At 44.0% G+C, this 25,120-nt stretch overlaps 1 protein-coding gene across 19 annotated transcripts in view; it reads left to right on the top strand.

Moving 5' to 3' along the window:
- Positions 1 to 25,120, top strand: part of PTPRD (protein tyrosine phosphatase receptor type D) — a 3,982,777-nt gene that overhangs the window by 3,715,808 nt on the left and 241,849 nt on the right. For 7 of the 19 annotated variants that reach the window (XM_069230134.1, XM_069230131.1, XM_069230135.1 and 4 more), the window contains 4 exons: positions 243 to 269; positions 2,628 to 2,745; positions 21,265 to 21,852; positions 22,242 to 22,342. In XM_069230134.1, coding sequence (XP_069086235.1) covers positions 243 to 269; positions 2,628 to 2,745; positions 21,265 to 21,852; positions 22,242 to 22,342 — 834 coding nt within the window. The remainder of the gene's footprint in view (positions 1 to 242; positions 270 to 2,627; positions 2,746 to 21,264; positions 21,853 to 22,241; positions 22,343 to 25,120) is intronic. The other 12 variants (XM_069230146.1, XM_069230137.1, XM_069230142.1 and 9 more) reach the window with 5 other exon arrangements.

The raw sequence follows: 25,120 nt of genomic DNA, 5'->3' as shown, positions 1-25,120 counted from the left end.
GTAAATAGGTGGGGTACATGGTGTTCTTCAGTGGGAAATGCTATATGTCCATTTCAGTCCAGTTATTGTAACATCTGCACAATTAACACAATTGGTGATTTCAACAGAATTTAGAATTTGTCAAGCTCACTAGTCTTGCTGGTCATTTTATCAGTAAGGACAATATGTGACGCGGTACTAGTCAACAATTCTTTCTTCATACCCTGTTTTTTTTCTTTCCTACGTTCTTTACTCTCAATCAGTGGGAATATGATGATACTACTGAACATGTGAGTAGTGCCAGATGGCAACCGAATGAAAGGCGTGTGTTTCCCTTTCTTTCCATATTTCATTGTGCTCCTGCAAGTGCATGCACTAACATGCTGTCTGCGTTCCTGTAATGTGTGACACATCTTCGAGTGTTCGCGTTTCATTTGTTCTGTCTTCATCAGAGGATGTAGCATGGTGTTGATATCTACAGAGGAACACATTTTGGTCCTGTGTAGCACTCGTTCTGCTGGCTGTGACTAACCGTGCCTTGAGACATAACCCACCGTTATCCTGCACCAGATGCAGACATTCCAAGAGAATGAAAAGTGAAGGAATGTCTGAATTTGTCCAAATATCCAGACATGTGTAAGGTCTGAACGTGCCCAAATATCCAGCAATGTAGGCCTGGTGTTAGTTTTCATACTTCTAAATGATTTGGTTTTGACCCTTCATGCAAACTACGCATCTCATTATAAGATGCTGTGACTGATATACAGTGTCACAAAATATGAAACAGAATTACTGTGATAGTCAGAGCTGATTGTTTTAGTGCAATCATTTGGTATTGAAGGGTAAGGCTTGACAGAGAGGCGTTATTAGCGGCTGAACTGCTATTGCTTGGCTACTTGAATATCTCATAAAGCTGCACTTTGCATGAATTAGCACTGTGTGCTATGAAACTACACCCCAGCAAATGGAAGCAACCTGGATGTTTTTCTATGCATGTGGGGGCCAACATCGTCATTTATGTTACCATTGAATAAACCATTGTGGTGCTAATGTTGTCACGCGTCAAGGTGATGTCTGTGCACAAGTGTCCCCACGCACACTTCAAATGGCTGTGCTTTTGTTAAAGGTAAAAACAGGAATGATAATTTACAGTTTTCAATAATAAAAGTGTTTATTGTGGTAAAAATGAATGCAAAGTGCTGACCATTTGCACCCAGGGTGTTCCTGCCCAATATTTACCACCCTAATAGGAGAAACCGGTAAATATGTATACTAAGTACACATGCTTTGATGAAAGTTTGCCCCTTATACTGTAAAAGTTTCCATACACTGATTTCACAAAATGTGATGGAGAGTATTGAGCCAATGGTTTGTGACAGTGGAATCTGTTCATGACAGCTTTTAATATTTTCCTAAACTTTGGTACCATTGCAAAAAGTGATTAGTCATATACATATGAGCTCAGCCCTCCCTCATAAAGATCAGTCTGTGGTGAACACCCTGATCAAAGCCTTCCAGCACTATGCCACAAACCACCACAGGCATGTTTCTGCCTTCTTGGGCATGGTCAGTTAACAGCAGCTCGAGTCCTCAATGTCAGCCAGCAAGGAGTCCATAACTGAAGATGCTTTTTTCAACAAGGGAAACTCAACTGACTTTAAAAATGCAGTGAAACCGCTTTAGAGTGTACATCTTTTCTCTAGGGGCTTTTGTTTCATTTGCTCAGAGCAGCATTCCACGATTTTCGCTCTCATCAGTTCTATAACCGAAGGGTATGGTCTCTTAATAGTAACAGTCATGTTACTGCTGAGACCTGTCCATTACTTTTGGTGATGGTTCTTGTGTTTCCCAGGTACTGACATGCCGGTTTTATGATTGATAAGGCTTCATCGTGTTACTGGGTTACTTAAGTGGTGTAACGCAAAATAATGTCCCCCTGCAGAATGTGAAGAGGGCCCCAGGTCTCCTATACCTCACAGATGTTCTTTGGCATTGAGGAAGAAAGGGTAACCCCTGAAGGATTTAGGAGCACCTGGATGACTGTGCCACCTCCCCCCCCCTTGCACCACTGGGGCTACATAGGCTTGTGTTATGCCCCTTGGTTACTGATGTTGGGATACCAGCTTTTTTGAGGAACACGTATGCAATCCTTTCCCCGTGTGTGGAGCACAAGTATTCTATAGAGAGGTGATGGTTGCAACTTGGTTATTCGCAAGCACTTTTACCACATAAAACATTAAATTATATGTAAAATATTAATGCATGGTGTACTCAAATGTGGGACCAGGGTGCACGTATTGCACTGATGAGTAAGCAGTTTTTTTCATTGGTGACCAGCAATTTTGCACTTGCATTGTCATTGACTACGCAGTGCAACATTTAATTGCATAAATTCCCCCTCAACACTGTAAAATTGCTCTCTCACTTGTGTGATATCTCTACACGGGGGGGGGGGGGGGCGGTATGTTTAATTTGTGTTAAAAGTAATATACAGGCAGCAAAAATGCCACAGTATTGCTGTCCCTGGGCTCTTACCAGAGCCTGGTAGTTTCCAGAGACGCTTCATAGCCAGGGAACTGGTTAATTCCACTTTTCCCTGTGCTGAAGAATAAAAGTTTAATACGTTTTCCGGTTGCATTTATTTGAAGGAAATGGTTATCTCTGGACTGCAGCCTGAAACTGCATACTCCATCACTGTGACAGCCTACACAACGAAGGGAGACGGAGCGCGCAGCAAGGCGAAAGTGGTATCCACGACTGGCGCAGGTAACACCCTTCTTCCTTATTTTTAATTACATGTTAGATTAGATTTTCTTCGCTTTTTGCTATGTCCATTGTCTTACGGAAATGAAAAATGTATACGGTGTGCAGCGCACGTTTTGTGCCAACTTTTCCCGCAATATTCCACTGAGAACATTTACATAAAACATGGACAGAAGGAGGCAGGCTAAAAGAGGTCTTACCTGACCAGCGCTGCTGATCACCTATTTTTATTTCGTTTCACGCTCACAGTTGAAACATAAATATACACAATGTTTGCCAATTTGATTTCTTGACAGTTATTACATTTAATTTCACTCTGCAGAAAAAGCTCAGAAAACAGGAACAGTCATTGAGAAAATGTTAATTTCAGGGTTCCATTTTGCGGACATGGTGCCAGAAAAATTCAGTGATCACAGGATAATAATGGTGCTATGCTTACTTGAATGAGGCCTGTCAGGCGAGACTTCACACACAACAGTCCTCACACAATATAAAGGGTAAAAGGCTGCTTTAATAGAATACAAAACTAACCAACCTCACTTATACATGGAAATGACACGAAATGCCCAACCCCTCCCTTCTAATAAATCTTACCCCTAGAAATGACCCTTCCCATCATGTACTAAAAATCCTGTCCTGCTCCCCACCCTGTATTGTTACCCTTGGCCCACCATTCCTTTGGTCCTTAATATTCATGACCTCTCCTTGCTCTGCTTTCAGACCCTCCTTCCCATCCAAAAAGTGCATTCTGACCCGCCAACCAGGAAAACCCGTAGGCCCCACCAAAATTTAACCTACAAAAAAACAAACTTGCCAAAGCTAATCCCAGAATCTCTCACCCAAATGGTCAGCAATCTTGAGTCTCAATCCAAGTAAATAAAACTCATGCCCAGTAATGATAAATACTCTCCATCCTGGCAAAAAATGGAGTTATCAGCCTGCACTATCTCCATGTGTGTCAAAACACAGATATGCAGTGCCTTACAAAAACCTTTTTTCACTGCTTCCCTAGAGCCCCAGGATTCCTCGCACCATGCCATTATCTCCTAGGCACTATCTAAGTCCATAAAAATATGCATGCCTGCCCATCATTGTTTAATCCTCACTAAGTTCATCTTCATCGCATTTAGCAACCCAATGCCAGAAGATGGCACTAGATAATTCTTTACAAGATGCACCACCAACAAGTCTGTACAAAAACCTGCCAATAATTTCTTTGAGAGGACACCTACTAACTCACCCCATCTCATGCCGCTCCTACCCCCCACCAAACCCAAACCAATACACAAGCTCCACCCAGTCCCAACTGGCAGTCAAAATGTTTAGACTCTGCATTCTTCGCTGCCCAACTATCCAAACCATGGAAATGCTGCTGCCAGGACTTGCCACAAAAGAAAAACTAAATTACCCATGGAACATGCAGCTGACAACCACAAGAGAGTCCATCCTAGCAGTCAGCAAGCAAACTTGAGCAAACATAGTGTTTATAGTATTGTGACCTCCATCTACACATGTCCATGATACCAGTATCAGAAGCACCCTGCATCCTGGCTTCCATTGCTGCTCCTATACGAAAGGAATGTGTCCCATAATCTCTGGAGAAAATCCCCAACTCAGCAAACGCTGTGATCAATATTGTCAATACCTGTTTGGACCCATACTTGTGAATGAAAACATGAATCGCATCTTGGGGAAGAAAATCATCAAAACAAATCCAGCAACGCACATGACATGTCTGGGGTGCAGCCGGCATCAGCAGCACTTTTTGACCCCTACCTAATTGGTCTGTTTTGGACTGTATTAACCATACTTTGATCAATTCTTCACGTACCAGAACATTACAATACAACAAGCCCTCTCTACCCGTCATACGCAATAAATCAGATACTCAAAAATCCCTGTGGAATCACCAAACCATACACAGAGAAAACAAAGCAACCCCCTAAGGGGAGAAACAAATGCCATCCAACTCGCAATGATAGCTCGTAATAGCTTACCAGAAATTGGTCATCTCCTATCCACACATACCCCACCCTCCTTTGCCCATCCCACCACAATTCTTTTGCAAATCTCTCCCTCCATAGGATCATAGCCTCAAAAATGCTTACGGTAAAAAGATATCCATGACATCTTACCCGATATAGTCACTGCTGCCAAGTCTGCCTCAATCTGCAGCCTTATAAAATGCACCACATTCCCCCTTCTGTACAACAAAGCCAATGGGCCATCTACCCTTCCATCTACCATCTATCCAAGCACCCGATAGAACAAAATCAAACAAGGCCTGCTCATAACTCCTGAGAGTTGACACTGCTATAGATTGCTGAATCAAGTAACATCCCCATTCTCCCAGAGACCACAGATCCTGTGGCATCTCTGTCTTCTGGGCGTCCGTTCCCAGTGCCAGCCCACGGAATCTTATCTGGACTTGAACATAATGTTAAACTTCAAACATCCTAAAAGAAAAAACTTCAAGAGCTTCAAAACTTTCTTATCCCTTGCTTTCTGTGAATTCACCAGATTGACCACAGTTTGATTATCTACATAAAATACTACCCGCCTGTCAGCCAGTTTCCTACCCATAACACCAAGGCCACAACCAATGGAAAAAACTCTAAAACACAATACTGTGCTTAGGTGATTTCCAAGCTGCCAGCCGATCTTCCACCACACAATGGCCATCCCAAAAGATACCAAAACCGTGAGCTCCAGACGCATCATACAAAACTTGCATTTGCCACAACCAATCCTCATTTGCACCGCACATAGTCACACCAATGAAATCATTAAGAAAGGCAATCCACATCTTGAAATTAGTAGTGAATCCTAGCTCGTAAATATATCCTATGATTGGACAACACTGCTTCCTTTACAGCAAATCCAAGGCACTTGCAAAAAGCTTGTCCCACTCTTACTACTCGACAAGCAAAATTCCCATGACCCAAAAGACATTGAACTTGTTGCAAATCCAACTTTGGGGCATATTTATACTTTTTAATGCAAAACTGCGCTAGCGCAGTTTTGCAACAAACGGTTTAGTGCCAGCTTGTGCCATTCTACATTGCCAGCCAGGCACCATATATAAGGAATGGCGCAAGCCAGTGCTAAGCTTGTGCTAGCATCAAAATAAAAGATGCTAGCCAGGTGGGGGTGGCGGTAGAGGAGATGGAGGTTGAGCATCAAACAATGACGCTATGCTGGCTAGATGCAAACAAAATGCCGCTAACCAACCTAGCGTAATTTCCTGATGCGCAACCATTTAATAACACATGACTCCTGTCTCATGAAAGACAGGAGTCATGCCCACCACCCCAATGGCCAGCACAGGGGACCAGTGTCCCCTGGCCATGGCCTTGGCACCCAGTGTCATGCAAGGGGCCCAATGTCAGGGCCCCCAATGGCACTTAAAATTATTTTTTACAAATACTTACCTATACTTACCCTCCTTACCTGGGATGGGTTCCCCCATCCTCTGGTGTCCCTCTGATGTGGGTGGGGGTGTTCCTGGGGCTTGGGTGGGTACCTGTGGGCCCATTCCATGGTGTTTAGCCATGGAAATGGGTCCACATGTCCCCTAACGCCTGGTCTAACCCAGGAATTAAATAATGTCAATTAACGCCATATTTGGGTCCGCATCCTACCCATGCACCATTTTAGCACAGAGGATAAATATGTTGCTATAAGGATAGAGTCATTTTTTGGATGGGAACGCCTACCTTTCATTTAATTGATGCAAGGTGGGTTCACTGGTCCAAAAAATGACGATAACTCCAATATTCTGGCGCTAGACAGGTCTAGCATCAAAATATTAATATGGAGTTAAGTTTGCACTGTTTTTGCATCAAATGAATGCCGCACAATCGGCACAAACAGAGTATAAATATGCCCCTTAGTTTTTATCACAGCCTCCTCCACAAGGAAATCAAATTCTGATCTTGCCAAAAGGCAAACACACCTCCAGCGTCTGGGAATCCAACTCTATCCCTAAGAAGTTAATGCAAATGAAAGGGCCCTCTGTTTTTTCCAGAGCCAACAAAACACTCAATTGCTCCATGGTTGTCTTAAAAAGTTCCAATGCTCTTTAACATTCACCAGAACCACCTCATCTCAATAGAAGGAAATCATCAAAATAGTGCGTAACTTGACACACTTCATTCCTGAACTGAAACAAAAAAACTATAAAAATGCACTAAAAGTTTTAAACAAAGAACAAGATACAGAACAACCCATCAGGAACATCCTACCTATGTAAATAGAACCATCAAACTGTAATTCCAACAATGAAAAATCCTCTGGATGTACCGGTAACATCCTAAAGGCAGATTAAATATCCAACTTTGCCATCTATGCTCCAAGACCACAAGACTTCACCAAAGCAATGGCCTCATCACCAGCAGCGTAATGAACCACAGAATCTTCTTGAGCTATAAAACTGTTCGCTGTTTAACCCAAAAGCCAAGACAAACGATTAATTAATTGAAATTCACCTTGTGGCTTTGTTGGTACCACCCCCAAAGGAGAAATGGTGAAGTCTGTTAAAGGCCAAGTGTTAAAAGGTCCCCTAATTCTACCTTGAGCAACATCCTTAGCAGGCTTGGTCCTCACAACTTCTGGGTTCCCCACTGCAGACCTTAAATTCTTTGCCCATCTACGAACTCTGGGCCCCTACTAACATAAACAAAAACCTTTACGAAAACACCCATATAAACACTTAGCACTTCTGGCTTGGGATAGAAATGAAATCAGTACTTCAAAATTTTAAACCTAATAGGAGTAGGGCCGTTTTGCCACCACCTGGTGCATCTGCCCTCTCCCCCTCTCTAACTGGACGACCATGCCCACTGAGCTCCTCCAAAAGATTGGACCAAACAATGTTTTCCCTCGCAGCTTGAGCAGTCATGCCTAGATTTACATTGGAGGCGGGTACATGCCATTCTATTGAATGACCAGCAGGAGCCATTTGGGGGGGATTGCCTTCTTCCAAAAACCCCACCCCAAATTGGGTGGGGTGCCCATGAAAGGGCTTGGATTTTAATAGCAAACCACCAGCAGTATGAACGACAGGAACATTCTTATCAGAGCATAACCATTACATACAGAGCTCATTATCAATTCCCCCTCATTATTTATCAGGATTAACCACTAATTTGGCTCAAAACTCTTCATCATACCTAAACCAACCAAAACTCTTATAGTCCATTTGTGCTCTCCATACCACATCCGTATATTTGAAAAGAGCAACACATTGCTCCGGATGTTACTCACAAAAGACACTTGCAAATGTTAATATGGACGAAGTCCAATTCTCTATGGTGGAGGCAACCTTGGGCATACGTGCCAACTCCCACTCTTTCTCCTTTGAACCCTGCTTTGTTTTAACTTATATGTGTATGTTGGAAAATGGGTTATTGGTAGGGCAGGTAGGTACCTACACCTAGCAACAAGCCACAAACCTCCACAAAAGTACAGTTAGGTCTCAGTAAATTAATCCCAGCTCTACCCTTGGTAGCTTGGCATCGAGCGTCAAGGCTTAACTTAGGAGACAAAGTGTAAAGCATTCAAATATCACACAACAGTAATTAAATAAAACACAGGAAACAGTTTAAAAATCCAAAACCAATTTATAAAAATAGCTTATATTTTTATCTTTAAAATGACACAAAAACGATTAAAATCGGTTCAGGGGAACCGGAGATATGAATTTTTAAAGTATTATTATTTTCTAGCGCATAGAAACAAAAAGCGCCAATCGGGTCATCTGGTTGCACCAGGACCGGGACAAAGTCAAACTTTCAGGCCGACCGCGATGGAGCCCTGCTCGGCTACAGGTCGCGGGAAGCCTCGGTTAAAAAGTTACCTTCTGACTTAGTCTTTATTTTGAAGTTTTTCTTCACCGGGACGAACCTGCCAGTTGGATCCGACCTCCTGGAGCCCTTGTCCGGATACGCGAAGTCGGTTTCCTCGGTGGTGATTTCTACCTTCGGACTTAGTCGTTTTTTCGAGATGAAAATCCTTCGACCGGGGTAAACCTAGATCTTGATCCGACGTCCGTGGAGCCCTTCTCGGATACGATGGCTGGAAGGTCCCGGTCAACTTTTTACGTTCGGACTTAGTCTATTTTTTGGATGTTTTTCTTTACCGGGACGAACCACGAAGTCAGGCCGGGTCGCGGTTGAGGCAAGCCGGCTAGAATTTCCGCGTCGGGTCGGTCACTCTATGGAGCTTTTTTCCAAAATTTCTCCAATCTTTTCCAAACTTCTGGGGCTTCACCCAGATGTTCTTTTAAGGTTCTTTTGGGGTCCACAGCTCACCCCAAGGGTCCAGAAGTTCTGTGATGGTCCTTGGGAAGTGCAGACTTCAACTCCCAGAATGCACCTGGCGCAAACTCCTTTTTGGCCACTGGACAGTGGTCAGCTGGTCACTTTTTCAGGAGTTGGTGCAGGGGACTCTGGTTAGCAATTTTTCACCTGTAGCAAACAGGGAGTCCCTCCTTGAACCAGTGGAAGCCAGGCAAAGTCCTTCTTGTGGTGAAGCCCAAGTGTGCAGCTGGTGCAGTCTTTCTGAGTGCAGGGTCCAGGTGCAGGCCAGGGGTCCAGCAGGGCAGTCCTTCTTCTCCTTGTAGTTCTTTCTTCTTGAAATTTGGTGGGGATCTGAGGCGTGGGTGCAGGTCTGCCAGTTTTATCCTTGCTCCTGGGTGAAAAGCAGGGGGGCCCTGGTCCTCCAATCAGGGACAGGGTCGTCCCCCTGTGATGACCACTTCCTGGGAAGTGTGGCAAAAATCCATCCCAGAAGGCAACAGTCTCTAAAAATCCAAAATGGATGAATCTGATTTTTGGAGGAGAGATCTGGCTGAGCCCACCCACTGGTGTGGCTAAAAATCATAAACACACCCCTCTCCTGCCCTCTCCTAATCTAATCAAGGGGGCACCTAGCTGTCTGGGGTTGCAGGATGTGGGGGTGTTGCTGGGTGCTCCAGATGTCCTTCTCTGCCTTTGAAGACCAGTTTGGCAGCCCTCCCCCTTCCTGCCTCACCATCTGCTGAGGGGAGATTCTCTCCCCCAAGCACATTCCTTTGTGTGAAGTCAGGCCACTTCACACCTCATTAAAGTAGCCTGGCAGAAGCTGCTGCAGGCTGGCCAATCAGAGCACAGCAGCAAAAACAATGCAGAGCTGAAATTGGCAACTTTTTAGGTAAAGTCTAAACTTTTTACCTGCACTAGTTATATTAAATCCAACAACTGGAAGTTGTGGGATTTATTATAACAATCAATTTGATACCAAATTCTTGGTATGTAACACTTAAGGAGACTTTAAAATTTTAAATAAAGTCTGCCCATTCTAGCCTATGAAGGCCATTTACTTCAATGAGGGAAAAACGAATTTGGCTGTTTTTACCTCACCAGGGCTTATAAATCTATTTTTATAAAGTCCCTGCTTATAGTTACATGGCACCCAGCCCTAGGGGCACATAGGGCACACCTTAGGGGTGACTTATATGTAAAAATAAGGTAGTTTAAGACTTTGGAAGTACCTTTAATTCCAAAGTCGAATTTGCATATAACTTTAATTTAAAAGCAGCCAGCAAGGCAGGCTTGCTTTTAAAATGACACTGGGCACCTCAGCAATGCACCTAGGTGTGCACCACCTATGCTGTGGTCCCTAAACCTACATGCCCTACCATATACTAGGGACTTATAGGTAGGTTAACTTAGCCAATTATAATTAGCCTAATTTGCATATCCATTTTACACAGAGCACAGGCCCTGGGACTGGTTAGCAGTACCCAGGGCACCATCAGAGTCAGGAAAACACCAGCATAAAGTGGAAAATGGGGGCAAAAAGTTATGGGGCCTCTGCAATCAGCCCCAGTTTCTCACACAACCCCCCCCCAGCCCACACGCCCAGGAGACTCAGCCCAACCCTGGGAGAGTCTTCCTGGCTTGTTAGGCGAGGAAGACAGTGAAGAAAACTGGCTGTCCCTTTTCAGGGCCTACTCTGCCTTACATCCCCCTGTCAGGGTCACTCCCTCTGGGTAGTGAAGCCATCCCAACAGTAAAAGGACCCAACCCAAACTGAAACTTCCCTCTAGGGGGGTCTTCCTCCTCTCTCTCTGCCAACTTGGGTAGTGAGGTGCCCACCTCCCCTACTCCTAACTTTGCTAGGGCAAGACCTAGCTTACCCAAAGAGGTCACCCAACACTTGAGCAACCCCACCATGACCAACAGGGTCAGGGGGCCTACTTTGCTATTGGCCTTGGGGTCTGCCTCCCAGGCCAAGTACAGTGCTGCCAGGAAGGCTAGCACCCAGCAGAGGCTACTGACAGCTGTCAGTACCCAGAACCACACCCTAAGCTCTCCACTGACAGGTGGCTGAGCTGCTTTAGGGGCATCTTTGGGGTCCTGGCACCCCTCTTGCTGTCTAGAGTGGGGGGCTACCACCTCCTGTGGCAGACACCCTCTTTCCACTCTCCCTTCTGTCAGTGCAGGGGCAACACCCTGCATCTGGACAGCTGCCTGACTACTCAGGACTTCCTTGGGGTCAGGTGAGGCCTCACCAGTGCCAACTCTGGGCTCCCCCCCTACTGGGGCAGAAGGCCTTTGGCTCCCTGGAACTCTCTTTAAGAGTGGCCTACCCTTCCTTTTCTTCTTTCCTTTTCTTGGGGACCCCTGTCTCCTAACTGTAGGGACTGACTCCCCAGGACTTTGGGTTGGGGGGGCGCCCTGGGCGACCACCCCATCTGTGACCAGACTCACCTCTGGGAGGTCATTGCCCAGGATACAATCTAGGGGAAGGTCAGCACTGACTACCACCCTAATCCAGTCAAGGATACCCTCCCTCTCTAGGGGCACTATGGCTACAGGTTTGGAGGTGACCTCCCCTGTGGCTATCCTGACTTTCTTTGTCTTTCCTGGGACATACATGTCTGGGGTCACTAACCGGTCACTCACTACAGTGTGACTGGCACAGGTGTCTCTCAGGCCAGTGGTAGGGATCCCATTCACTTGAATGTGGTGGAAGTGCCTACTCCCACCCTCAGGGATCACCAGCTTACCATCTGGTCCTGTCTCCCAGCACAATGCTAGGAGGACTTCATCATCTGAGGAATCCTCCTCTATGGCTACACTGGACAGCCCAGTGCTAACCACCTTCTTTGGACAGGCTGCATCTCCTCTGAAGTGACCTGTCTGCTGACAGTCAAAGCAAGCCCTACTGTCCAAGAGCTTTTTTAACCCTGGGTCTCCCTGTCTCTGCATGTCAGAGTGGGAGTGGGATTTACTCTCCTCCTTCTTAGGGTTCTGGGGTACAGAGGGAGTCTCTGTGGTGGGCTTACCACCTCCCTCCTTAGGTTTTTGGGGACCTGTCCCCCCCTTCTTGGAGTCTCCCCCCTGGGACTTGACAACCACCCTGGTTCTCAACCACTCATCAGCTGCCTCCCCTAGCTCTCTAGGGTTGGTCAGCTTAGAGTCCACTAGATGCTGGCGTAACCTTTCTTGGATACAATTGGTCAAGATGTGCTCTCTCATGATCAGATTGTATAACCCCTCATAAGTATTTACTTTGTTGCCAATAATCCAGCCCTCTAGTGCCTTTAGTGAGGTGTCCACAAAGTCAACCCAAGACTGGGTACTGACCTTCTGGGTGTCCCTGAACTTCATTCTATATTGCTCTGGGGTCAGACCAAACTTCTTGACTAAGCACCTCTTCATACTAGGGTATGAATCTGCCTCCTCCCCCCTTAAGGTCAGAAGCCTATCCCTCCCTGAGTTGGGGACCAACTCCCACAAAAGGGAACCCCAGTATTGAGGCTTAACCCTTCTCATTTGGAGTGCCCTCTCAAAGGCCCCTAGCCACTTATCTATGTCATCCCCCTCTACATAAGCAGGAACCACCCCCTTGGGTAATCTGGGGCAAACTCCCCCACCCATGGACACCTCAGCTTCTTTATCGCTGCTTCCATCTCTTCTTTCTTTGTATGCCCACTTTTTCTTTTCTAGGGCCAGCTTCTCTGCTTCCAAAGCTATGTAGGCTAGCTGGGCTTCCAGCTCTCTTTCCCTGATGGATGGGTTCTCTCCTCCTGAAAGGACCCTCTTCCTACCACTAGCTTTGGGTCTGCCCCTAGTGACTGTATCCAGTGAGGACCGTTCCTCCTCTTCCTCACTTGGGGTCTGATGCCTTCCCTCCCCTGAGTGGTTAGAGTTAGCATCTTCCTCTTTTTCTTCCTCCTCTGGAGCTTCCTCTGTCTCTACCTCTTGTGCCTCAGCCCATGCTGTCAGGGATTTAATCAGGATTTGCTTCCTGAGATCAGGGGTTGCAGGCAACCCCCTCTCAATACACAACCCCCTAAGCTGGACTACTGTCAGTGTGGGTAGGCTAGCCAGATCAAGCTCCATGGTTCCCTAGTTTTGTGTCAACAAAAACTTTTTGCAAAAATTGGAAACAAGAATTTAGAAAAATTACAAAAATTCAATAATTGAAATTAATCCAAATTAATTTTTTAAAAAAAATTAAAATTAAAAATTAAAAACAATTTTTGCACTAGGACAATTTAAAGGATTTTTAATTTGTTTTATCTAAAACTGTAACGTGATATTGAACACAAGTACAGGATCCCGTCGCTGCTTCCAATTATGTTGGAAAATGGGTTATTGGTAGGGCAGGTAGGTACCTACACCTAGCAACAAGCCACAAACCTCCACAAAAGTACAGTTAGGTCTCAGTAAATTAATCCCAGCTCTACCCTTGGTAGCTTGGCATCGAGCGTCAAGGCTTAACTTAGGAGACAAAGTGTAAAGCATTCAAATATCACACAACAGTAATTAAATAAAACACAGGAAACAGTTTAAAAATCCAAAACCAATTTATAAAAATAGCTTATATTTTTATCTTTAAAATGACACAAAAACGATTAAAATCGGTTCAGGGGAACCGGAGATATGAATTTTTAAAGTATTATTATTTTCTAGCGCATAGAAACAAAAAGCGCCAATCGGGTCATCTGGTTGCACCAGGACCGGGACAAAGTCAAACTTTCAGGCCGACCGCGATGGAGCCCTGCTCGGCTACAGGTCGCGGGAAGCCTCGGTTAAAAAGTTACCTTCTGACTTAGTCTTTATTTTGAAGTTTTTCTTCACCGGGACGAACCTGCCAGTTGGATCCGACCTCCTGGAGCCCTTGTCCGGATACGCGAAGTCGGTTTCCTCGGTGGTGATTTCTACCTTCGGACTTAGTCGTTTTTTCGAGATGAAAATCCTTCGACCGGGGTAAACCTAGATCTTGATCCGACGTCCGTGGAGCCCTTCTCGGATACGATGGCTGGAAGGTCCCGGTCAACTTTTTACGTTCGGACTTAGTCTATTTTTTGGATGTTTTTCTTTACCGGGACGAACCACGAAGTCAGGCCGGGTCGCGGTTGAGGCAAGCCGGCTAGAATTTCCGCGTCGGGTCGGTCACTCTATGGAGCTTTTTTCCAAAATTTCTCCAATCTTTTCCAAACTTCTGGGGCTTCACCCAGATGTTCTTTTAAGGTTCTTTTGGGGTCCACAGCTCACCCCAAGGGTCCAGAAGTTCTGTGATGGTCCTTGGGAAGTGCAGACTTCAACTCCCAGAATGCACCTGGCGCAAACTCCTTTTTGGCCACTGGACAGTGGTCAGCTGGTCACTTTTTCAGGAGTTGGTGCAGGGGACTCTGGTTAGCAATTTTTCACCTGTAGCAAACAGGGAGTCCCTCCTTGAACCAGTGGAAGCCAGGCAAAGTCCTTCTTGTGGTGAAGCCCAAGTGTGCAGCTGGTGCAGTCTTTCTGAGTGCAGGGTCCAGGTGCAGGCCAGGGGTCCAGCAGGGCAGTCCTTCTTCTCCTTGTAGTTCTTTCTTCTTGAAATTTGGTGGGGATCTGAGGCGTGGGTGCAGGTCTGCCAGTTTTATCCTTGCTCCTGGGTGAAAAGCAGGGGGGCCCTGGTCCTCCAATCAGGGACAGGGTCGTCCCCCTGTGATGACCACTTCCTGGGAAGTGTGGCAAAAATCCATCCCAGAAGGCAACAGTCTCTAAAAATCCAAAATGGATGAATCTGATTTTTGGAGGAGAGATCTGGCTGAGCCCACCCACTGGTGTGGCTAAAAATCATAAACACACCCCTCTCCTGCCCTCTCCTAATCTAATCAAGGGGGCACCTAGCTGTCTGGGGTTGCAGGATGTGGGGGTGTTGCTGGGTGCTCCAGATGTCCTTCTCTGCCTTTGAAGACCAGTTTGGCAGCCCTCCCCCTTCCTGCCTCACCATCTGCTGAGGGGAGATTCTCTCCCCCAAGCACATTCCTTTGTGTGAAGTCAGGCCACTTCACACCTCATTAAAGTAGCCTGGCAGAAGCTGCTGCAGGCTGGCCAATCAGAGCACAGCAGCAAAAACAATGCAGAGCTGAAATTGGCAACTTTTTAGGTAAAGTCTAAACTTTTTACCTGCACTAGTTATATTAAATCCAACAACTGGAAGTTGTGGGATTTATTATAACAATCAATTTGATACCAAATTCTTGGTATGTAACACTTAAGGAGACTTTAAAATTTTAAATAAAGTCTGCCCATTCTAGCCTATGAAGGCCATTTACTTCAATGAGGGAAAAACGAATTTGGCTGTTTTTACCTCACCAGGGCTTATAAATCTATTTTTATAAAGTCCCTGCTTATAGTTACATGGCACCCAGCCCTAGGGGCACATAGGGCACACCTTAGGGGTGACTTATATGTAAAAATAAGGTAGTTTAAGACTTTGGAAGTACCTTTAATTCCAAAGTCGAATTTGCATATAACTTTAATTTAAAAGCAGCCAGCAAGGCAGGCTTGCTTTTAAAATGACACTGGGCACCTCAGCAATGCACCTAGGTGTGCACCACCTATGCTGTGGTCCCTAAACCTACATGCCCTACCATATACTAGGGACTTATAGGTAGGTTAACTTAGCCAATTATAATTAGCCTAATTTGCATATCCATTTTACACAGAGCACAGGCCCTGGGACTGGTTAGCAGTACCCAGGGCACCATCAGAGTCAGGAAAACACCAGCATAAAGTGGAAAATGGGGGCAAAAAGTTATGGGGCCTCTGCAATCAGCCCCAGTTTCTCACAGTGTAACAACTTAAAAACATCCACAAATTCCCCATTGCAAATTCCTTCCTTAATCTGTTGAGTGAGATGCACACCCAAAGGCATCAACACTCTCATGTAAGGCAGTTTTTAATTTTTGACAATCCGCTCCTCATCCACTTGCCATCTTTACCTGACTTCTCACTACCGGCGGTTGACACTGCATCCCCGACTTTCTTACCATCATCCTTTTCTGTGTTCGAATTGTCGGCCTTATCCTCCTCTATGACCATTAGTATAGACATATCCTCTTATTCTGTGACGTGATTTTAACTGGCATATTTCCCACACCCGAAGACACAACTCTCAAAACTTTAATCCCTGCGGCCACCTTAGGAGCTCCCCAAAACTCCTTTGGCTTACCTCTAGGTACTGATGGATGCGGCTCTGGAATCCTCTTTGCTTTCTTCACCTCCCCTGCTGCTGTCTGCATAGGTTTCTGTACCACCATCCGCAAAACACCAACACTCAACCGTGCATTAACCTTTTGCTCACACCCGCCAGCACCTGATCACCCACCTCCTTATCCACAATTTCACCTTCCTCCAAAACAACCTTCCTCATCATAAACCAAATTGTCCTCATCACGTCCTGCTAAAACCAAAAAAACAGCAGTGCCCCAGCTGCTGTTTGGCTGCTCTCCGTCGCCCACCTCTCCATCCGGCTCTGATGAAGTACATGAAATCTCCCACAATGTTGAGCAAGTGCTTCTGTCCCTGCTGTCCCTTCCAACTGGCGATCAGACGGTGCTCCAACCCCCACCAGTATCTGTACAGCACTAGAGCATGGCACATTGCGCTGGTAGAGGCCATTCTCCCCAGAGCTGCCCAGCCCAAAGGAGTTGTCTCCCCCTGGCTGCCCATGAGCTGCCCTAGGCTGAAAAAGCTCCTGTAAATCTGCCTGAGACACATTCTTTCCAATACCAACATGAGGCTATTCCCCCAACTCCTAGTTCCAAAATTCCACCAGTACCACCTGTAATCTCACTAAATTGTGAAACCTTGGCCATCTGAATATCACCATTATCCACTGCACATGTTTGCACTTTGTTAATCATGGGGCTAACCCAACTAGGAACCAATTGACATGTATCTTTAGCCACTCATCCAGCCTGAATTGCACGCAAATCACACAAAAAAACACCTTGCACTACCTCATGATGCTTTTCCATACCAACCTCATCATTCTAGTCAATTATGATGATCGAATCGACAGAAACCATGGACGCCACCATCTTGGTGGGGGCTCCAAATTTCTTTTCCTGTAATGCCCCCAGAATTGGCCATTCATCAGCCAGTGCATCATAGTTATTCACTGACTGAGGTGTCCTCTTAACAACGTGCTTGCTCCTTTGTAGCGCATGCGCTCTGATGTTCTCCTCCCCCTGCTTGGGGAAAACACACTACCACAGGATCCAACAGGGAACCCCTTCACTGATGTGCCCAACCTACGAACGAGCTGTGGACCTCCTCTTCTTGCATCCGGTCTGCTCCCTGACAACATGAATTTGGGCACCTTAGGAGCTTCTACAAATTGCTCCCCAGCAGGTAAGAAATGAGCTCTCCCTCCCTGACGATGACATCAACTACCATGCCCTAAAAGTGGGTGTGACAACAGCCAAAGAGGCCACCAATACCTTCCCCACCTTTAAAAACCTTTTCTCAGCCCTACTCACTAACACTTAACACTTAGGTCACCAATCATTTCCCTGAAGCATTGCCAGAACGCACCACCACACCTAACCAGCCCAAGGGGAGACCGGGCAAGCCCATCTCCATGCAAGCCCCAATTCTTTAGAAGAGTGGATACATTTAAATGCCTAATGTTGCGTAATGTACACTTTGAACAGATTTTGAGCGTGGAAAAGAGAACAACACAAGCAAAACATATTGTTTTGTTTTAGCATATTATGGTCAATTTAAGCAAAAGTATGATATTAAATTATTGAACTGTTAAATTAAAGGCCCTGCATCTGTTTGTATTCTCGTGTTCCATTTTGATAATTACTTATGACACAGTACATTGTATTGCCATTCAAAAACTATTTAAGGCGGTGTACAAAACATGCATATCAACAATAAAATACAACAGTGCATCTCAAAACATAAACAACACTCACAATCCACAAAACAAATATGTTTCAGAGAAAGCACCCTGAATGCACTACTCTTGGTTATCATCTGAATATAAATGCACAAATTGACATTTGCAGCAAAAGTCATTGTGCCTCATAGGTTATTTTGCTTCACTATCAGAGCACCTCCAATTCACAAAGGATGTGCCACATTCGCATAAGTTCCGGAAACTATTTAACTTGGCCATGTTAAAGAACAAGACACACATTGGTCAATTTTTACCGCACTGCAGTGCCCCTTCACTCTAAACTTTTAAACTGACCTAGTCAGGTTCATCTTGAGAAATTCTTACATGCCAACGTTTTAGAACAAGAAAGAATGAAATTTTAAAATAAATCGAGGGAATGCATTTTCCCAACTGACTTCTATTAAAGCGAGGCAATTTTAAGCGAGAGACAGCTAAAATTAAGCCAAGCCTCCTGCCTGAAATAGGTCTGCTGGCATATACGGCAAATGTGAGCTTCTGCCCTGGGTAAGGAGGCATGTTTTTATCAGGATCCTCTCTGCTCTAAAATGAGGCAGCACAGAATCTATAGGAGCTGGTATGCATCCTAAGGGATTGGATTTATCAGTCACCCTCAGTGTCAGTGCCCTGTTTCTAATCTTGGGACCTGTGTGTCGTACTCTATGTAATGACAAGTTTTACCGCACACATCATCCCATATTCTTAAAGAGTGGTTTGTATGGAATTGATAAAATTATGATTCTCTTCATTGCTTATATGCTGTCTGAAAAGTACTGGAAAGAACCAGAAAAAAGGACAGAAACAACAGCTAGTATTTACCACCTGCAACCTTAAAAGATTTAGGCCCATATTTATACTTTTTTAGCGCCACATTTGCGCCACTTTTTGATGCAAAAGCGGTGCAAACTTACAAAATACAATTGGCCCATATTTATACTTTCTTAGCACCGCATCTGCGTAATTTTTTTACACAAAAACGGCGCAAACTTGCAAAATACAATGATATTTTGTACGTTTCCGCTGTTTTTGCGTCAAAAAACGGCGCAAATGCAGCGCTAAAAAAGTATAAATATGGGCCAATTGTATTTTGTAAGTTTGCGCCGCTTTTGCGTCAGAAAATGGCGCAAATGCAGCGCTAAAAAGTATAAAAATGGGCCTTAATCCCGTACTCATGAGCCAGGGTGAATAATGTAGCAACTTCCAATTTCAACATATAACAGTGCCCAACAACCATGTATGTTGTGGGAACATCCACACGTGCTCTTCTTTGATTATCTATTAGATTTCTGAAAAATCTAAATTCAGAGTCAGAGTCAAGGCCAGCAGTGGACCACAGACTAGGCTGTTTGGTATGGAGAGGATGTCTGTCCCCCCTTTGAAGGCAGTCCTTTACTAGGGGTGTGTTGAAAGTACGCAGACAAGTGAACATATGTTTGCTTTCTTTACTTGTAGTAATAGTCAATACCAAGTGACCAGTTGTCAATTTTTTTTAATCAATTCTAAAATAGGCCAATGTAAATCTTTGAAAGGAGGACTGATGCCATCAGTCTCGAGTTTGAAAATAGCTCCTTAAGGACCACCTGTTAGGTAAGTCGCGGCAACTCACCGTCCTCGTGAAAGGGCATTATTCACAGCAACATCAAAGCTTGGCTGCTACTAAGCACATCTAGGTAAAGTGGTACAGGAGGAGACAAAGCATCAAAAATCCTCACGGGCCAGGGTGTCTCCCTACGGCTTGTTGAAATATCTGTCTTTTCCCAGTGCACAGTGTCAGGTTATACATAGATTTCCCCTACCGGTAGGTGGACAAATTGTTCCTCTTGTAGAAATTCTACAGGTTTTGATTTAGGGTTGCAGTGAATGTTTCAGCGTTAGTTCTCTCATAGAAAATAAATGACATTGTTAAGACTATCCTTTCTGTCATCTCCTGGAAAATGGGGCTGTTGCATCCGTGTTACAGTCCGGTCACTTCAAGTGTCAATTGAACATGCTTAAAGTGTAGTAAGGCATTACAAAGGTTTGTGAATATTTACAAAGTTGACGAATTTTTGGATGTTTATATCATTTGGATAGCCTTTTCTTTTGACCATTCCTGGGAACAATCATGGCCAAAGCTCATGTGCCAAGACACCAGGATATATCTGCACATCTTGTAGCTTGTTAGTGATTGTAAGTGACATTAGGTCACATACAAGCCTGCACATCCTGGCTTTGTGAATCTTTATGTGTGTTTTTTCACAAACTTGAACTTTTCATTCATAAGCTAAATTATGAGGACAAAATGATTCATGAATTAAATCCAAATTGAAAAGAATAGATTTGGAAGTGGCTGGCTAGACATGTGGGCAAATATGTTGGCGACCTGAAACCCTTTTATCATATAACGGCCAACTATTTTTGCAATTCAGAAAAGTCTTGATAATAAGTTAATTTGCACACCGACTTGTTTTCATTCACTGTGTAAATTTGTTCATTCGAAGGGGATTTCATGCCTTACAGATTGTCTTGCCAGTGCAGTAGATATACTTTTTCATCATATCTGTGACTGTTATGTACTAGGCCATATTGAGCGAATGACTAGGTTCCGTATCCTCACCCATGTCCGAGGGTGCATCATGAACCTATTCTATGCTTGCACACAGATGCAGCAAGAGGCAGTGTATCGAAGCTCATTGACAGTGTGCTGTGTACAGAAAGTGTTCAAGTTAGAACATCAGGGACAGACAGCATAGCTTCCTGCAGCTCATGCAATAGCTCGCAGGATTTCCAATTTAGTGCGTTCACTGTACACAACTCAATTTCTTTGGAAATAAGGAGTTTCCATTCTGTGGATCTGCATTGGTGCCAAATAAGTTAATGGTTTTTACTGAGATAACAGATAATAGGCTACAAATGACACTGTGTTAGAACATTAAAGAAAGAGGTTTTATTCAGAAGTCTTTCTTCCACATTTTTGCTAAGTTACTTTTTCACTCATTGCTACCTACCTGCAGTGTCAGTCAGCCTCATGTGTGAGACGCCGTTAAGTAAGACATTTTAGGACAAAGATATTTAGCTTCTTGCAAAGTGATGTGTATGTATAGAAGGGCGACTGGAGGCAAAATGTGTGTGTGTGTGGGGGGGGGAGGGTGGTGTTCGCTTCCCATGAAATTGCATTTTTTAAGGTTGAAAGTTTCTGTGTTGTTAATACATTACATGTAAGTTACCTGAAGGCATATTAACCATTAGGAAAACCAGCATTAGTTGCATGCTACTTCTCTTAGTGCTAATTCAGTGTTGTTTGTTTAGTTCCAGGCAGACCACGTGTAGTGATTAGTCACACACAGATGAATACTGCTCTCATTCAGTGGCACGCTCCGGTGGAGACCTTTGGTGCCCTGCAAGGATATCGACTGAAATTTGGCCGCAAAGACTTGGATAGCCTTACAACCTTGGAGTTTTCCGAGAAGGAGGACCACTTTACTGCTACGGACATCCACAAAGGAGCATCTTATGTCTTCAAGCTCTCCGCAAGGAATAAAGTTGGTTATGGGGAAGAGATCATAAAAGAGATTTCCATTCCCGAGGAAGTGCCCAGTGGATTCCCACTAAACATTCACTCAGATAGCACGGCCTCTACATCTGTCCAGTTTACATGGCAACCCCCAGTTTTAGCGGAAAGAAATGGCATAATCACCAAATACACCCTGCTTTACCGGGATATCAACACCCCACACCACCCCACTGAGCTCCCCATTTCAGCAACTGACACCACTGTGACTCTCACTGGCTTAAAGCCAGACACCACCTATGATGTAAGAATGCGCGCCCACACAAGCAAAGGGCCTGGTCCTTATAGTCCAAGTGTCCAGTTCAGGACACTGCCAGTGGATCAAGGTAGGATTTGTCTACTTAAGCTTTTGTTAAAGGAATGTCAGTCTTTGGATAGCAATGTTTTGGAAGCTATAAATAAAACAAACCATCATATAAATAGATTCAACAGAAAAAAGGTAAGGTACAACACCCTTAGCCTGCTTTGTATACATAAAGAATCAGACGTCATGGGCCAAGCATGGCTTGCTCACAACTGCATTGTTTTCAGGTAAGGAATGTTGTTTTAGAAAGTTGGCAGCGGGTGAATGTGAAGCGTGAATGATTTCCTCTTAGGAGCAAATGTCTAACCTGAAGTTTTGTTTTTACAATGTCAAGCGAATGCCACAACGTGGAAAAGGTCGAGGGGTTGTGGTCCATGAGGTGGTTTAATTACATTGTTTTTACTTTTCCAGCAGTGTTTGCAAAAAATTTTCATGTAAAAGCGGTAATGAAGACCTCCGTGCTTCTTTCTTGGGAGATTCCAGAAAACTACAACTCAGCCATGCCTTTCAAAGTATGTTCTTTTCAGTTACATATTTCAAAAGTTTTGGTATGAACAAGGTGAGCGGTTTGGTTTGACAAACGACATAGTTCCATATTATCTCGATGGGGTTATGTAAGTGTTCCTCCTGTAATCATACCACCTGCTCCACGTGCAGGAATGCTTTGGATTACAGCTTTAGCTTCGCTTTGTGGAACACTGAGTGAGCTTTGGCCATGCAGTGTTTTTTTCTTGTGCAGAGAGATATTAAATACCCAAATATTTATGTTTAAAATCCGCACAGAAATCATGTACTGTTAGAAATTCAGGAGAGGTGGCTACCATTGATGCAGCAGGTGCAGTGACTCCAGGGCCCAGAGCCCTGGGGGGCTTATGCAACTCTGATAATTGATGTATTTACTAACTCAACAGGGGCCAAAGAGGACATTTTCCTTAATTGCACCAGAACCCTTGACATCCTTGCTAGGCTACTGAAAAAATGTAATTTTATGAAGGATCTATAATAATGTTAGTGACCACTTTACATTTTGCATCAGCAAAGGAGCCTCAAAGTGTTTTATGTAATACCAAACGGACTGGCAAAAAATGTCTTTAGGTGACTTTTTTGCCTTGGTTAAAGCTAATTTTCACACGGGAGAGCTCCGTGCAAATGGCATCCGTCCTTTTGTCACAGTTTCATCACACATTATATGAAATGCTACCATTTGCTCCAGATTTATTTCACATGCAAATGTTCATGTCCCCATAAAGGTCCATAGGGCCTGATGTCTCCACAATTTCCCCCCACATCTGAAATTATATAATGGATGCTATCTCTTATAACCTAAAAAAACATATAAGTGGAATAATACAGACAAGTGCAGTTGCATGCACTGAAAATATTTGCTAGTTGCTTGTTGGCAACACCAACCAAGATGCACTAAAGTTATGGCCCATCCTAAAACCATTTGCAGCCTCATTATGAATTTTGTAGACTCAGAGTTGAATTTTCCTAAAATGTGCAAATCAGACATTCAAAAGACAGTTGTGGCTGCACATCTGCATTTGTACACCCACAAGATAGCCCAAATACACACAAAGCAGCTCACATAATCAGCCCAAATTCTTGTTTATACGTTTGTGGTTCAAAACCACTTATAAAGGATGGCTTGTAGATGTCATCTTCTGTTTATCTGTAACTGAAATTTGCTCCATGTTGCTTTCCACACAGGTGGAGATATTTAATTGAAGTCAGTCACCTCTTGTGCTTATACCATGGACAGTGCTGAAGCATAAGGCAATGTCTCAGCTTAATTTGTTGGTCAACTTGGCAGTATGGATATTCTAACATAGGTATTTCTCATGCTCCAAACGAATGTTAGAGCGCTTATCAGGTATTGTAACTCACATACCTCCTACCTAACATCTCACATGGAAGGGAGAGCTGGCAACACATTTCAAACACTGTCTAACAATTTTTAAAAGTTAAGGCATCTTAGCAGTATGCTGATCAGACCTTGTAGCTCTCTAGATTTTCTTACATAGAGGTTTAACTGTCATTGAAGGTTGAAAGTCTGATATTATTCACCTCTCAAAGGAGAGGACTTTGGTCCTTTGATGTTTCATTACTTTGTATGCCCTCTACCACAAAAGAAAGAGTCAGTGTAGTTCTCTCATTTTCCCATTTTTACCTTTAATTAATCTAAATTTCTTGTGATTTAAGGGAACAAAAGATTTGTGAGCCAACAAGGCTTTGCATTGCTGAATATCCTCTCCATGGTTAAAGTACATCAATGTTTAATAAAGCCTCCTAAATAGAGACAAAATGTAAGGTAACATCAGATTCAGATGCACCCAGCACAGTGCTGGTGTGATGAATCACTTCTGTGGGTTTGTTTCTTGTGGAGTCTTTAGAAACAGAATACCTTGTGTGGGAAACCTTTTACCATGCAAAGAAAGCCTGTGATGTTCTCTTGCCTATTTTCCAACTCAAAGCTTCGGGGCTGTGACAGAAAGAAGCAACTTCTTCTTCTTCCCCTCCATTTAGCTCATAGACTGAGACACAGATAACACTTCTCTAAACACATCTTATAGCAGCTTTCAAATGAGACATATCTACAGATGTCCAATCCCACCGACTTCACAACAATCACAGTCTCAATGCAGAGATATTAGCAGTTGGCAATTCATAACAAATGTAGGTATAGTAGATAAACTTCTGAAATCAAAACTCTGCATGGTGTATGCAGTAACAAAGGACACTGATTATTATTATTATTATTATTATTGTTATTATTATAATAATAATAATTATTATTATTATTATTATTATTATTATTGTTAGTATTATTATTATTATTAGTTTTTTATGAAGCAATGGGCTTCCTGGAGTTATGACCCACATGGTGCTTTTTCAGAGAGGAAATGAGACAATTATTTGAAACAGCCAGGTTAGCTGTTTTCGAAAAGCAGAGGGAGCCTGACAGGATCCCAGTGACCGTGGCATTGTGTTCCATAGCTTGGACCCTTGTTAGGAAAATGCGCTGCTTCCTTGATGAGCTCTTCTTACTCTGGGGACTGAAGAGAGGTTGGAGTTACTAGAGTGAAGGGAGTGATGAGGTTAGTGGGTGATACTAGGTGTCTGAAACACTGAGGGCGTGTGTTAGATAGTAGTTTGTACATGTAACATAGTGCTTTGAAATTAATTTGTTTTTCCACCAGCAGCAAGTGGAGCTCATGCAAAAGCTTAGCTCTGGATATAAAATTAGGTGGCTTTGGAGCAGCCTAATAGCAGCATTTTAGACCAGCTGC

This window comes from Pleurodeles waltl, chromosome 1_1, assembly GCF_031143425.1.
Source record: "Pleurodeles waltl isolate 20211129_DDA chromosome 1_1, aPleWal1.hap1.20221129, whole genome shotgun sequence".
Taxonomy (NCBI): Eukaryota; Metazoa; Chordata; class Amphibia; order Caudata; family Salamandridae; genus Pleurodeles; species Pleurodeles waltl.
The sequence above is the reverse complement of the archived record's forward strand: the minus strand, read 5'-3'. Positions and strand labels throughout refer to the sequence as shown.